The 15,332-nt window shown below is 50.1% G+C and overlaps 1 protein-coding gene across 2 annotated transcripts; it reads left to right on the top strand.

Moving 5' to 3' along the window:
* The first annotated feature begins 272 nt into the window (after positions 1 to 272).
* Zfp579 (zinc finger protein 579) lies at positions 273 to 3,522 on the top strand. Of its 2 annotated transcripts, none has more exons than NM_026741.2 (2): positions 273 to 370; positions 1,462 to 3,522. In NM_026741.2, the coding sequence occupies exon 2, from the start codon at positions 1,464 to 1,466 to the stop codon at positions 3,150 to 3,152; it is 1,689 nt and encodes a 562-aa protein (NP_081017.1). In that variant the 5' UTR covers positions 273 to 370; positions 1,462 to 1,463; the 3' UTR covers positions 3,153 to 3,522. The 2 variants fall into 2 exon arrangements, with proteins under 2 accessions (NP_081017.1, XP_006540398.1); XM_006540335.4 differs by having other exon boundaries at positions 279 to 370; positions 451 to 3,522.
* Positions 3,523 to 15,332: the final 11,810 nt, after the last annotated feature.

Below are 15,332 nucleotides of genomic sequence, written 5' to 3'. Positions count from 1 at the left end.
GGTGGAAAGCTGGATCCAGATTCCCAGGCTTGCAGCCTCCTCCTCCTCTGAGGGTCCAAAGGACAGGCCTTCAGCCCCTTCCCCTCCCGGGATCCAGGAGCCGCAGCTCCCTCCTCTGCTCCCGCCCCCCCCCCCCCCGCACCCCCACCAGGTCCCTGGCCCTCCGCTTCCGGCTTCTCAGCCAGTCTTTCCTCTTCTGGCCTCCGACCAAGCACCGGGTTTCCGGGGGGAAGGCTTAGGCTGTAACACCGAGCCCAGCCTCCTTCTCCACCCCCACCCCTCCCACTACGCTCAACCCCCTCCCTCTCCGCCACCACTGTCCGCGATCGCCCGGCCGCAGGGAAGGAAGAAAGGAGCGCAGGAGGTGGAGGTAAGACCGGCTCCCTGAGACTGGGGCGAGCCCCAGGCCCTGCGCAGAGCAATCTGCAAGGCCTCGACCCGCTGCCTTAGTTCTGCAGATCACACCTACCCGGAACAGATAGACCCCCTCTTGGACCTAGATCCCCCGACAGCCGGCAGGTTCCACGCCCTCCCCCGACACCACGCCCGGCCAGGGGTCTGGCCACAGCTTTCTCGCTGAGGATTTTCTGCAGCCCAGCTCCCAGTCCACTCCTCCCCCTTGTCTTGTGAGTCAGGGCCCCTTACCCAGCTTCTTCCTTCACCCGGACTCAGAGGCTGCGTCTACCTGCAAGAGTCTAGTTCGCCTATCTGGTTCTATCTGAGACCCAGGAGTCCTACCTTTCAGTCTTCTTGCCTGAGACCCAGGGATCCAGAAATCAGCCCTTCTTTAAACCCAGGAGTCCAGGTCCTCCCTCAGACCCAGGAGTGCAGACCCCGACCTTCTTCAGACCCAGGAGCCCAGACCCCAGCCCTCCTCCTTCCGATCCAGGAATCCAGACCCCATTCCTCCTCCCTCAGACCCAGGAATCCAGACCCCAGCTCTCCTCTCACAGACCCAGGGGCTTAAGCCCGGCTACCCACTGGTCCCTCCCAGCCCCTGACTTATGGACTTTTTATTTCCAGGGCCTCTTGACTTTGAATCCCACCCTACTTGGGCCCCAAGGGTGGACTGGTTCCCAGCCCCTCCAGGAATGTTCAAGCCCCAGGGCACTAGAGCAAAATCAATTGGCTGACTTTGTCTCCCTGTGTCTCCTCTGTATGTGTCTTGTTCTGTCTTCCTGACCGTTCCCACCTCTGATATCTATGTTTTCTTTCTCTCTATCTCTCTCCTTTGTGTTTCTCCTGAACTTGGCCCCCCTTTCCTACGTCTCCACAACTCTCTCCTCTCCTTTCCTGTGTCTATCCCCTTCTGCCTCCTCACCACCTTCCTCTCCCGACTTTCATCTGTATCCTCTTCTGAACTGTGGATCTACCTGCCCTGTACCTCTGCTCTCCTCTTCACCTCACCCCACATCTTTCATCTCTTCTCCCCACCCCTGCCTCTTCCCCTTTTCCCCACAGGCATGGATCCACAGCCCCCTCCACCCGCCCAGGGCAGCCCACCTCACCGTGACCGTGGCCGAGGCCGAGGCCGTGGCCGTGGCCGTGGCCGAGGCCGTGGTCGTGGCAGAGGGGGTGCTGGAGCCCCTAGGGCGCCTCTGCCCTGCCCAACCTGTGGTCGCCTCTTCCGCTTCCCTTACTACCTGTCTCGACACCGGCTGAGCCACTCGGGTCTCCGGCCCCATGCCTGCCCTCTGTGCCCCAAAGCTTTCCGCAGGCCTGCCCACCTTTCCCGCCACCTTCGTGGCCACGGGCCCCAGCCCCCGCTGCGCTGCGCTGCCTGCCCACGCACCTTCCCGGAGCCAGCCCAGCTCAGGCGCCACCTGGCCCAAGAGCACGCAGGTAGCGAGGTGGATCTGTCCACGCAGAGGGCAGTGAAGGAGGAGCCTGAGGCCAGTTGGGGTCCGCAGGACGAGGGAGTGGAACAGCCCGCCACGGTGGTGGTGGCCGGGGCTGAGGAGGAGGCGACCACACAGTGGCCCGCAGGGGACTCGGCTCCTGCGGCTGTCCCCACGAGTACGGATCCTCGGGAATCAGAGGCCAAGGAGGCCGAGGCCGGGGCAGCGGAGCTAAGGGCAGAGTTGGCACTGGCCGCGGGGCGACAGGAGGAGAAACAGGTCCTTCTCCAGGCCGACTGGACGCTGCTGTGTCTCCGCTGTCGCGAAGCCTTCGCCACCAAGGGGGAGCTCAAAGCCCACCCGTGTCTGCGCCCCGAGGGCGAACAGGAGGGCGAAGGAGGACCCCCGCCCCGCCCCAAGCGACACCAGTGTTCCATCTGCCTCAAGGCTTTCGCCAGGCCCTGGTCCCTATCGCGTCACCGGCTAGTCCACTCCACCGATCGACCTTTTGTGTGTCCAGACTGCGGCCTGGCCTTCCGCTTGGCCTCCTACCTCCGCCAGCACCGCCGCGTCCATGGTCCACTCAGCCTGCTGGCCCCGTTACCCGGGGCCGGCAAGAAGGATGACAAGGCCTCGGGCGGACGGAACTCAGGGAAAGGGCCCGAGGGGGGCGAAGGGGCAGAATGTGGGGGTGCATCGGAAGGGGGTGAAGGCGGGCATAATGGAGGAGATGCCACCCCAGCCCGGCCTCCGGCGGGGGAGCCACGTTTCTGGTGTCCTGAGTGTGGCAAAGGTTTCCGACGCCGGGCACACCTACGCCAGCATGGGGTCACCCACTCCGGGGCGCGCCCTTTTCAGTGCGTGCGCTGCCAGAGGGAATTCAAGCGACTGGCGGACCTGGCCCGCCACGCGCAAGTCCATGCTGGGGGTCCCGCCCCGCATCCGTGCCCGCGATGCCCACGCCGCTTCTCTCGCGCTTACAGCCTCCTGCGCCACCAACGCTGCCACCGCGCCGAGCTGGAACGGGCGGAGCTGGAGAGGGCTGCAGCGCTGCAGGAACTCCAGACCCAGGCCTCACAGTCGCCCCAGCCTCCGCAGCCACTTAAGCAGGAGGCAGAAGGGCTCCCTCTGCCCATCGCGCACATCAAGGAAGAGCCTCCCTCACCTGGCACACCACCCCAGTCCCCGCCGGCTCCACCTGTCTTTCTCAGCGCCTCCTGTTTTGACAGCCAAGACCATTCAGCCTTCGAGATGGAGGATGAGGAGATGGACAGTAAGGCCCACCTATGCGGATTGGGAGGCCTGGCCTCCTGACCCTCACATCCACCCTCCGCCCTTCCAATTGCGCTCCCGGTTTGCAGTAAGGAAGAGGGAAGCTGAAGAAGAGGAACCTCCCCTGCCTGCCCCTGAAGCCTGGATCATTCGTCTTCTCCTTTACCCACCCCTAAACCCCTGATGCTGGTTAGGAACTTCTCACCCCAACACGTGTCTTAAGTAAGGCAGGGCAAGGCGGAGGACACTTGGCCAGAAGGATAGAGACTGCTGGGTTCGTCCCAGCCTGCCCATCCCTATTACAAACACTGGACACCATCACCTCTTTGGAACTGCCAGACCCTGGGAGTTCCCAGCGCGAAAGGTCTGCTCCCGTTCCTCTGTCTCTGTGAATAAATGTGAGTTCGTGCAACCCCCGAGTGAGGCTGTGTGTGGGGGATTGGGTGAGTCAGGATTTACCCACACTTGGGTTCAGAACAAGGTCGCTCATACACCAGATCCCAGAGGGATGGCTGGCATCAATAACGCCAAGAAGTCTGTGGGCCCTGGATTGAGAAGAAAGACTGTACCATGTGCCATGATGGCTGTCCTCAGGAATCCCTGCGTGCACTTTAACCTATCAGCACTGTTTGCACGTGTACGGCAGATTTCTAGGCACAGAAAGTACTACTCTGTGTGGGAAGCCTGCAGCTCCCTTTCTGAGAAAGCACTAGATGTTCCCCCAAATTCCCATTGCAATCATGAAGGTACCAATAGGCTCCATGTTCCTGAGGGAAGCCCAAGTACCAGGTATGATCTGTATTGAGTGTGGGGATCCATAACTGTAATCCCAGCACTTAGGGAGTGGAGTCAAAACAAAAGCAACAGGTGGCACAGCCAGATGTGGCCCGGGACACTGTGGCTCCATAGCCCGTGCTCCTAGCCCTTATTCTGTGAGCTATCCTTATCTTCTTTCTTTCTTCCTTCCTTCATGCTGGGATGCCTCCTGGAGCCTCTACATTGTGCAGGGCTTTGTCCTGGGTGCTTTTCTTTTTTTCTTTTCTTTTCTTTTTTTTTTTTTTTTTTTTTTTTTTTGTCAAGGAAACACAATCCTTTCTCAATCTGTGACTTTCACCCTAGTAGGAGGACATAGACAAAGAGATGGAGAAAGAGAGTAACCCTAAAAGCTCCTTAGGAACCAGTGTGGTGGTTCAGTGGGTAAAGGCACTTGAAGCTGAGTTTGAGGAACTGAGTTCGATACCAGCGACCTGAATGGTGGAAGGAGGAAACCGACTCCTATAAATTGTCTTCTGACCTCCACATGCTAACAGTGATGTGTGTGCACGCATGCACATATACACTTTCACATACATACATGCACACAAAATAAATGTAAGAAAGCATTTTATTAGGGGGTAGATGAAAAAAGATGGTACAGGACAAGGTGGGTAGGAAGCACAGACCCATAGAAGCAGGGTCACTGGGAATGTGACACCAGTACACCACCCATCAAGCTTTCCAGATATCCATCATCTATCTGTTATCCATCCAGCGTCTGTTACCTATCCACTTGTGATGGCTAGTCTTGTGTTCATCATCCATCCATCCATCCATCATCCTTCATCCATCCTCTGTCACCTATTGACAGCCAGCCATTACCCACTGGTCCATTTTCCATCCATCAATCTATCTATCCACCCACCATTCATCTATCCATTTGTGATGGCTGTTCTTGCATTCACCATTCAACCATCTCTCCACCATTCTTCACCCCTCTGTCATCTACTGACATCTTGTGGGACCGTGAAAGGCAGCCTGTTTTCTGGTTGAGCTAGGTTAAAACCCTGGAGACCCAGCAGATAACTCTGCAAGGGACTTTGCAAGGGACAGAAAGAAGTTTGCCACGCTCCCAGACACAAGGCTCCTGACAAGAGGCCTCAACTCCATAATTCTGTGGTCTTCAGTCACATAGGGCAACCCCAAGCCCCTGTCTGTACCCCACCCCCACAGTTACCTGGCAACAGCCAGGTAGGCCCAGCCCACTATAAAAGGGGCTACTTGCCCCCTCCTCCCTCTCTTACCCTTACTTTCTTACTCTCTTACTCTTGCCTCTCTCTTGCCCTATTGCTAAGCCTCTCTCCCCATTCCCTCCCCCCACCTCCACGTGGCCATGGCCAGCTTCTACTTCTCTCTCTCTCCCACTCTCTTGTCTTTCTCTGCCATTACTACTATCTTATTTCCCCTTCCCACCATGACAATAAACACCTTAAAACCATGGACTGCCTCTTCTCATCGGGATCCGCGGTGTTGGAGCAATGGAGCAGGTCTTCCTCTAAAGAGCCGTGTGTCTAACCTCCCACAGAAGGCCTCTCTGCGTTCTCAGCCATGGTCACCCCCAAGCTAAGCAAGCCACCTGATTAAGCCTAGGACTCTCCTCCTGCCCTTTTCCCTCAGCCCCAGGCTAGAGCCAGCCCAAGGGCCTCACTTCATTTTCCCACTCTTTCTGTGGCATCCAGCGGTGTCTGCAGTGTCCGAGAGCCTGAAAGCTTGTCGTCCTTAGCCTCTGTGCAGGCTTGGGAACCCTGAGTCAATTCTGGCAGCTACTCGGGGACCTCAGACTGTGCTTCCCCACCTCCAGAGCAAGTCCTGTGGCTTTTGGATACCATTTTAACACACAGTATCTCTCTACCATCCATCCATCCATTTATCCTAAACCCACCCATCATCTATTCATTATTCACCTATCTCATATCCATTTACTCACTCATCCCATATAATCCATTGACATCAATTCACTCTCCATTCATCTATCTACCATCATCCAACCACCGTATTTTTTTAACTTAAAACCTTATATTAGAGAAATTTGAAATTGTAGTGATGTGAATGGGAATGGTCCCCATAGTCACATAATTGAAATACTTGGTCTCCAGTTGGTGGAATTGTTTGGGAAGGATTGGGAGGTGTGGCCTTGTTGAAGGAGGTGTGTCACTGGGAGTGGGATTTGATGTCTTAAAAATCCTTGCCATTCCCAGTTGACTCTCTGCCTCAGGCCTATAGATCAGGATGTGAGCTCTTAGCAACTGCTCCAGCCACATGCCTTCCTACTGCCGTGCTCCCCTCCATGATAGTCATGGACTCTTAACTCTCTGAAACTGTAAGTCCCAAATATATGCTTCCTTTTATAAGTTATCTTGGTTATGATGTCTTATCACAGAAAAGTGACTAAGTTAACAATTCACAGAGAAATATTAAAAGAATAGCATTCTCATGCATCTAGTTTTATAGAAAACTACATTTAAAGCAATTTACAATTTACATTTATTTACATATAGTGTGTGTGTGTGTGTGTGTGTGTGTGTGTGTGTACAACTATGCTCAAGTATGTGGACACATGTGCCCCAGCATGGTGTGGAGGTCAGAGGACATCTTGTGAGACCAGTTCTCTTTCTCCCTTTCACCCATTGGAGTCTCTGAAGTTGGAGACAAATCATCAGCTGGCTGCGAGTGCCTTTATTTCCTGAGCCATCTCACTGACCCTAAACTCCACTCTATTAAACATAGAGCCACACCTCCAGCCTTCCTTTGCTGGTGGGTTCTAAGGATGAGCAGTATCCCCAATTCTCTCACTTTAAAACAGATTTGTTTGGTGTGTATGTGGCCCTCTGTGTGTGAGTACGTGGGTATAGGTGTCTAAGGGGGCCAGGAGAGGGCACTGGATCCCCTGAGGCTGGAATGACAGGGAGTTGTCCTCTCTCTCTCTCTCTCTGATTTATTTATTATTATACATAAGTACACTGTAGCTGTCTTCAGATCTCATTACGGATGGTTGTGAGCCACCATGTGGTTGCTGGGTTCTCCCCTTTTTCTTTGTTTCTCTATCTCTGTTTCTCTTTCCTGTCTCCTTACCCCTGTTTCTTCTTCGCATCTTCAGCAAGAGCAACAATTGCTCTTAACTGCTAAGCCATCTCTATACTCTCTCTTTTCACCTTTTATTTTGAGACAGGATCTCTAATTTCCCCCAGACTGTCCTTGAACATTGGACCATGTCTTCCCCACCTGTATTCTTTGTTTTGTTGTGTTAGATGACAAAGTCACATGTAGTCCAGGCTAGTCTTGAATTTCTCACTCTCAGCCTCTATTGACCAAGTTAGGATTACAGGCACTTGCCCTCTCAGCTGAAGTTTGTTTTGATTTTTTTCTGTTTTATGTTTCAGACAAGGTCTTCCTACGTAGCCCAGGTTGGTCTTCAAGTCTTTCTTCCTACTTCAGCCTCCTGAACACTAGGATCATACATAGCCCCAACCATGGTGGCCTAGCTGCTATTCCTCTTAAATAAGTCAATAAACATGTACACATGGGGAAGAAAGACATGGTAATGAAGCTCCTAGTAGAGATGGAAGTTTCTAGAACAATCCTTTGTCTTACTACAAGGAAGTGTTGTCCATTCTCCCACATTCTGGTTTACTTATTCATCCAATCATTTCTGTGCATCAAGTTGATCTCAAGGGCATTGGTGTATAGGTTGGGCAGTACGCTTTATAGGTCAGATGATGTATTCTAAGATGAGTGACATTAGTCTGCCTCCAAGTTATTTATTTCCTTGGACATATCTTACCTATTCTGATACAGGTGCAGACAGAAAAACAGAGACCACAGTGATCTGGACTTCTCTCCCAGGGAACAGAGGCTGTAGGAATAATAATTTGCTAGGTCTCCATCATGAGAGCTTCAGCTCTTCCAGTCTGCCTCTGGAATGCAACTGGGCAGAGCCCCTAGCCTCCTCAAGCCTTATCTGCAACTGCCCACACAGTGCCAGGCAGGGAACCGACCAGACAAATACTCAGCCGCCACCCTTGGCTCCTACTCCACCCTGTGTAGGAAAGGGAAGTCAGGAAGAGAGGAGGAGGGGATGGGAGTATAACAGGGATGAGATGGTGGGATGCAGAGACTCAAAGCTCCAGAGATAAGGAGTGAGGGAGAGAGAGAGAGCAGAGACACAGAGAGATGGAGAGATAAGAAAAAAGCTAGAAAGAGACAGGAGTGGAGAGAGAGATAGAGACAGAGAGGGACACAGAAAGATGTGGAAATATGGAAAGAGATAGAACTGGAGGAGGAAGAGGAAAGAAGAGAGAGATGGAGAGAGCGTGATTCTGTCAGGACCCATAAACCCAGCTGCTCTCCTGGCTCCCTCCCATGTAAGCTTCTAGGGACAGGCACTTCACCTCGGCTGTCTCCCTACATCTCTCCAGTCCTGGTACAGGCCAGTTCTCACCTCTCATAGATTGGATGGGCAGTTCTCTGCCTGGGGCAACCCTTCCCTTCCCTTCAGGTCTCCCTGTAAATGCTTCCACCCCAATCTGCGGTCCAGCCCTGCCCTCCACTGTTCCCCCATGTGACATAACGTACGCTAACCTCCAGGATATCAAAATCCATTCATTACACCTGGTGCTTTCCCAGCTGCAGTGGTAAAGGGAGATGACAGGTGATGACAACCAGCTGCCCTGAAACCTAGGGAGATGGACCCAGCCTCATCATATGAAATCCTAAAAGGAGCCAGACTTTTCCTGAGGCCAGAGGACAATTCCACACAGAGGAGGGACTTTGTATTGACCTTGGAGGCGCACATACTATACTGCACAGCAAATCCCAGCAACCACATGGTGGCTCACAACCATCTGTAACAAGACCTGATTCTCTCTTCTGGTGTCTGAAGAGAGCTACAGTGTACTTACATATAATAAATAAAATAAATCTTAAAAAAAGTAAAGAAATACAGATGGCCTCGGAAACCAAGGGCAGTTCCAGCCCATAGCCAGCAAGGTACCAAGAAACTAAAACCTTGGTCCTAGGGACACACAGACTTGGGTACCACCACAGTCTGAATGAGCCTGGAGCAGGACCCAGCCCAGCCCACATCTTGAGTTCACTCTTGTGAAACCTGCAGCCATCCTGGATCCTTGGTCCACAGACGCAGCAGGTTCCCCCACGGGTGTCACTTTAGAGTGCAGAAGAGAAAATGAATGCAGTCCCTTTTCTTGTTCCTTTTGCCAAGCAAACAAGTTAACAAGTTAGCCCTGCCTTTTTGTGCATCTCACCTCCCTGTTGCTGTCTCTCCCTGCCAGCTTCTGCTTCTCTGTCTCTCTCTACCTCTATCTGTATCTCTTTATGTCTCTCCTCGTCTGTCTCTTTTTGCATCTTTCTGTCCATCTCTATGTCTCTCTTCCTGTTTGTCTCTGCATCTCTCCACTTCTCTCTGTTTTTGTCTATGTCTCTCTCTCAGTCTCTGACCCTACATCAGTTACCATTATGCCCATCACAGCCTCTCAGGGTCTAGATGTCATCCGTGGAACTTATTGGCCACCATATTAACTGTGTCATCTAGCAGAGGAATTCTTTCTCTTTGCTTGCAGTCCACCCACCTGTTCCGTTTCTAAAGCTGTCTCAACAAAGCACAAACAAGGTCTTAAAACTGTAGAGATTAAGCATTGTGCTGTTGCACTGTCCTGGAGGGTACAGAGGTCTGAGCTCCCAAGTCAGTTAAACACACACGGAGGTCTTTTCTATTGCCTTTCCCTGGAAACCTTCAGGGTCCCACAGCCTCACAGCCTCTGCTCCAGGCACACACAGCATCTCCCTATACCTCCTTGTCTACACATGAGCATCTTCCTAAATGGACAGTTGTCATTTTGACTTAGGGTCTGGCTTAGCTTTGTTTCCTGATGCTGTGATTAAAAACACCCTGGGGGGAAAAAAGCAACTTCATGGAGAAAGGATGTGTCTGGCTCACAATTCTAGGTTACAGTCCATCACTGCAAAGGAATCCAAGGAGCACAACCCGCAGCAGCTGGTCACAGCGCATCCAGAGTCAAAAACAGAGAGGGGTGAGTTAATGCATGTATTCTTGTATTCACTTTACTCTCTCTGTTCTAATGTAGTGCCAGTCTCTGCCCAGGAAATGGCACCACTCACAATGGGCAGGTCGTCCCACCTTAATGAATACAATCAAGATAATCTATAGAAATGCCCATACAACATTCTAATTTTCCCAGAAGACTCTAGACCATGTCAAATTGACAGAACTACACAGGAGTCCACCCTTCTGGGATGGGAGTCCATCTGACACTAGAGTACACTCCAATGGTAAAAGTGAAGGATTCGGCAGCAGTCTTGTTTGTAAATTACATCATGTTCTGAGATGCCAAGAGTGAGGACTTTAATGCTTTTCTTTTCTCTCTTGTATATGTCTGTGTATGTATGTTGCTCATGCATGTGTGTTCAAGTGTGTTTGGAAGCCAGAGGACAGCCTCACATGTTTTTCCTCATGTGCTAACCACTTTTTTTTCCCCTCCAGAGAAGGTCTCTCTCCTGCTGGCTGGGCCTGAGCTAATCTGTAACTGAGGATGACCTTGAACTCTGAACCCTCCTACCTCCCCCTCCCAAGCACTGGGATTGCAGTCAAACATCACTACATCCACAATATGCAGTGCAGACAGGGTCCAGGCTGGCCTTCAACTCCTGGTCCTTCATCTTTCACCTCCCTTGGATTGTGGGTGTCACCATACTAAGCTGTAGCAAGTCTTTATCGGAAACATTTCACGCCACTGAGTCCCTCCACCCACGTGGAGTACATGCCAGCTTGCCAACTTCAGCCAGGTTTAATCACTGATATTCATGTAGAAGTGTTTCTGCCAGGCCTGTGAGAGGGCTCTGAGGGTAGAGGCACTTGCCACCTATCCTGATGGTGTGAGCTTGATCCCCAGGACCCAGAAGGTGGGAGGAAAGAAAAAAACGACTGCAAGCTGTCCTCTGACCTCCACACACAGGCTGTGCCACGCACAAATATTAAATAAATAAATAAATAGATAAATAAATAAATGTATTTTTAAAGAATGTGTCTGGAATAGAGCAGGAACAGAATAATCTGAATCTTAGTTCTCTGGGCTTCTTCCCTCATCTGTTGGATGGAGTTAAAGCCACTGTCCCTCCTGTGTACTCCTCACTGGCTCATTGGTCATTCACCCCCTTCTCACTGGAGCATAGAGATCATGGGGTTCACCACAACCTCAGCACTGGATGCATAGTAAACACACAGCAAACCAGCAAGGTGAGGATTGTATACTAGCCCACTCCCTCTTTATAGGGGAAGCAAGTGAGGCTCAGACAGGCCAGGGGATAGCTGCACATGGTGAGCTATCACATAGCTGAGATGTAAATCTCAGTACCGGAGAGGCAGAAACAAGAAGATTGTGAGTTTAAGGCTAAGATGGCTGTATAGTGAGATCCTAGCTCAAAAGAGCAAGATTTAAGAGCAGAGCTGGGGGCGTGGCTCAGTGGTAGACTCCCTGTCTAGAATCCCCCAGTGATGGGGATAAGGTGTTTCTCAGTGGTTAGAGCACTTACCTAGAGTATGGAAGTCCCTTGCTTCTACATTTAGTATTGTAAAACTACAAGCGTACATGCATACACACATACAGTCTTGAATTTAAAAGAGAAGAAAACCACAGGTCAAGGATAAAGACAAATGGAATCGATCATCACTGAAAGTAATTTTTCTTTCTTTTTTTCTTTTTAGTTCTTCAAGATGGGATTTCTCTGTGTAGCCTTGGCTGTCCTGGAACTCACTCTGTAGACTAGGCTGACCTCAAACTCACTCTGTAGACTAGGCTGCTTCTGCCTTCCAATTGAGCATGCATCACCTGGCTTACTGAAAGTAATTTTATGAATTTTATGTATTTATGTATGTATGTATGCATGTATGTATGTATGTATGTATGTATGTATTTATTTATTGTGTGTAGGTGTGCGTGTCATGGTGCACGTGGAAGTCGAAGGATGATTTGCAAGAGTGGGGGACAATGTTCCACCCATCACATAGAACCTGGGGTTGAACTCAGGTCATTAGGCTTGATGGCAGGCGCCTTTACCACTGACCCATCCTGTTAGTCCTGAAGATAATACTTTTATATATGGAAGTGGGGCTAAATCTTTGAAACGAGGCTGGAAGCCATGGCTCAGTTGGCAGAGCACTAGTCTAACGAGCTTGAAAGGTAGGGTCTAGGAGTGAGGATCCCAGCGCTCAGGAGGCAGAGAGAAGAGGATCCGAATTCAAGCTTATCCTTGGCTACTTAGTGCTTTTAGAGGCCAGCCTGGCCTACATGAGACTGTGTCTCAAAAACAAACAAAGCTGGCAAGATGGCTGCCCTGCTTGGATTTTTGTCAACTCGTTACATGCTGGCATCGGTAGGGCATTTTCTTGATTCAACTGGGGGTGGGTGGTGCCACTCCAAGGCAAGTGATCCTGGGCTGTATATGAAAGCAGGCTAACCAAATCAGTAAACAAAATTCCTTCATGGCCTCTGCTTCAGGCCCTTCCTCCAAGATCCTACCTTTGGCTTTCTTTAGAGGACTGTGACTCGGATATTTAAGCCATATAAAGATTTTCCTCTCCAAGCTATTTTTGGTCAGAGTCTTTATCAGAGCAATAGAAAACAAACCGAGGAAGTGGCTGAGCTGTTAAAGGGGCTGGCTGAGCAAGCCTGGGGACTGGAGTTCAAGTTCTGGGATTTGCATGGTGGAAGGAGAGAACGGACCCCCTCTGACTGATACATGTAGCCCCTACCCAATGCATGCGCACAGTAAATAAATAAAATGTATCAAAACCAACCAATTAATTAAAGAATAAATGTTTAATATGATCTGGGGTTTCCCACAGGCCATTTTCATTATAGTCTGTCATTACAGAGTGGGCTCAACCAATGACCGTTGCTGCAATCAATTTTAGAATGTTCTCGTTACCTGCAAAAGAAACACGAAACCTGCTCTCTCTCTCCTTCACCTGCTTGCCATGTGGGAATGAGCAAGTGCTAGATCCTTGGACTTCCATTCACAGCTGCTGCTGACCATTGTTGGGAGTTGGACTGCAGACTGTGAGTCACCAATAAATTCCTTTACTATATAGAGACTACCCATACGTTCTGTGACTCTAGAGAACCCTGCCTAATACAGAAGTTGGTACCAGGAGTGGGGTATTCCTGTGCCAACCTGACCATGTTTTGGGGAGGACTGTGGAAGGACTTTGGAACTTTGGGCTAGAATATCCATTCGGTGTTAAGAGCTCTGAGGGATGTTGTGTAGGAGCTTGGAAGATAATGTTGAGAACAGTGTAGAAGATGGAGGCCTGGCTTGTGAAATTTCAGAGGGAAGATTAAAGATTCTTTCCAGGGCCATTGCTATTTTGATTGTGAAGATTCTGTGGATCTGGTTAGCTGGGTCTAAGAAATTAGCTGTGATTAAGAAGAGACCAGCATCATTGAAGTGACATCTTCTGGAAGTGTTTTCTGAAAGCACAAAAAGGCTGTGTTCCAGAGATAGCCAAGGTTGTACAGCATGCTGCAGCAGGACTTGGTAATGTGTAAGAGTCACTCAGGTAGTACTGGTTTTGAAGGGGTCATGCAGAGCATCTGAGGCTTGGCACTTTGAGAGGCCATGGAAGGCCATTGGTGAAGGTACAGCCTCAGTTGAAATTGATGGCCCAGGACTGAAGGGGTCATGCAGTGTTTTGGAGATGCCAGTACCATGAGATGACCACCAAGAGCAGCAGCAGTAATGGAGTACAGGCAGCTGGAGCCTAGAAGACGTGTGTGATACAGAGGGCATGGCTGGAGAAGTGACCCAAGCCCTTGGAGGAGCCCAGAAGATCCTGAGTTGGATCCCAGACATTAGATGGTTGGAGAATGATTTTTGCTTTTGATTGTGACTGTGCCCTGATATTTTTGCCTCTTGAAAGAAGGTATTTTAGTGGTACCCACAGTTAAAGACTTTTAATTGTAAAAAGACTTTGGATTTTTAAAGATATTGGATATTATTAAAGGATTGAACTTTTAATATGTAAAGACTGTGGGACTTTTAAAGTTGTTTAGATCTTGGGGATGAATAAGAAACTAAGGGTTGAGGCTTGCTAGTGATGTGTTTGTGTGTCAAGTTGACAAGGGGTCAATTGTACTGGCTGGTTTTATGTGTCATCTTGACACAGGCTGGAGTTATCACCAGGAGCTTCATTTGGGGAAGTGTCTCCATGAGATCCAGCTGTGGGGCATTTTCTCAATTAGTGATCAAGGAGGGAGGGCCCCTTGTGGGTGGGAGCATCCCTGGGCTGGTAGTCTTGGGTTTTATAAGAGAGCAGGCTGAGCAAGCCAGGGGAAGCAAGCCAGTAAGGAACATCTCTCCATGGCTCCTGCATCAGCTCCTGCTTTCTGACCTGTCTGAGTTCCAGTCCTGACTTCCCTTGGTGATGAACAGCAGTATGGAAGTGTAAGCTGAATAAACCCTTTCCTCCCCCTGCCTCCCCCAAAAAAAGAAACACTAAACTTCTTAGCTGTCACACGCGCACACACACACACACACACACACACACACACACACAGGCACACACGCACGCACACACACGCACACACACATCCTCAGCAACCAGGGATGTGTGTCCTGTCTATTTTGTTATTGTTGGCTGGCTTTGAATGTGCTGTGTGGCTGAGGATGGCCTTGAACCTCTGCTCCTCCTGCTTCTACCTCCCAAGTGCTGGGATTACAGGTAAGCATCACTATGCCTCACTATTTTGCTTTGGTTTTTGCTTTTAAAGATTTGGTTGGGTTTTTTTGGTTTTTTTGTTTGTTTGCTTGTTTTTTTAATGAGTATGACTCTTTTGCATGTGTGTATGACATGTATTCAGCACCACCTGCACACCTGAACCTACGGAGTTCAGAAGATGGCAACAGATTCTTTGGACTAGAGTTATGACCATAGTGGGTGACCATGTAGGAACCAAATCCAGGCCGAGGTCCTCTACAAGACCAACAAGTGTCCTTAACTGCTGGGCCATCTCTTCTGCTCCCACCCCCATGTCTTTTTGCTTTGCTTTATTTTATTTTGTCTTTTTGAGACAGGGTTTCTTTGTGTGGCCCTGGATGTCCTGAAACTCACACTGTAAGCCAAGCTGACCTTGAATTCATAGATCTGCCTGCCTCTTGTTCCCTAGTGCTGGGATTAAAGACTGCCCAGCTTGCCTCGTTTTTTTTTTAAGATGTATTGTTTATTATACATAAGTACACTGTAGCTGACTTCAGATGCAAAAGAAGAGGGTGTCAGATCTCATTAGGGGTGGTTGTGAGCCACCATGTGCTTGCTGGGATTTGAACTCAAGAACTTTGGTAGAGCAGTCAGTGTTCTTAACCACTGAGCCATCT

This window comes from Mus musculus, chromosome 7 (assembly GCF_000001635.26).
Source record: "Mus musculus strain C57BL/6J chromosome 7, GRCm38.p6 C57BL/6J".
NCBI classification, from domain to species: Eukaryota; Metazoa; Chordata; class Mammalia; order Rodentia; family Muridae; genus Mus; species Mus musculus.
The sequence above is the reverse complement of the archived record's forward strand: the minus strand, read 5'-3'. Positions and strand labels throughout refer to the sequence as shown.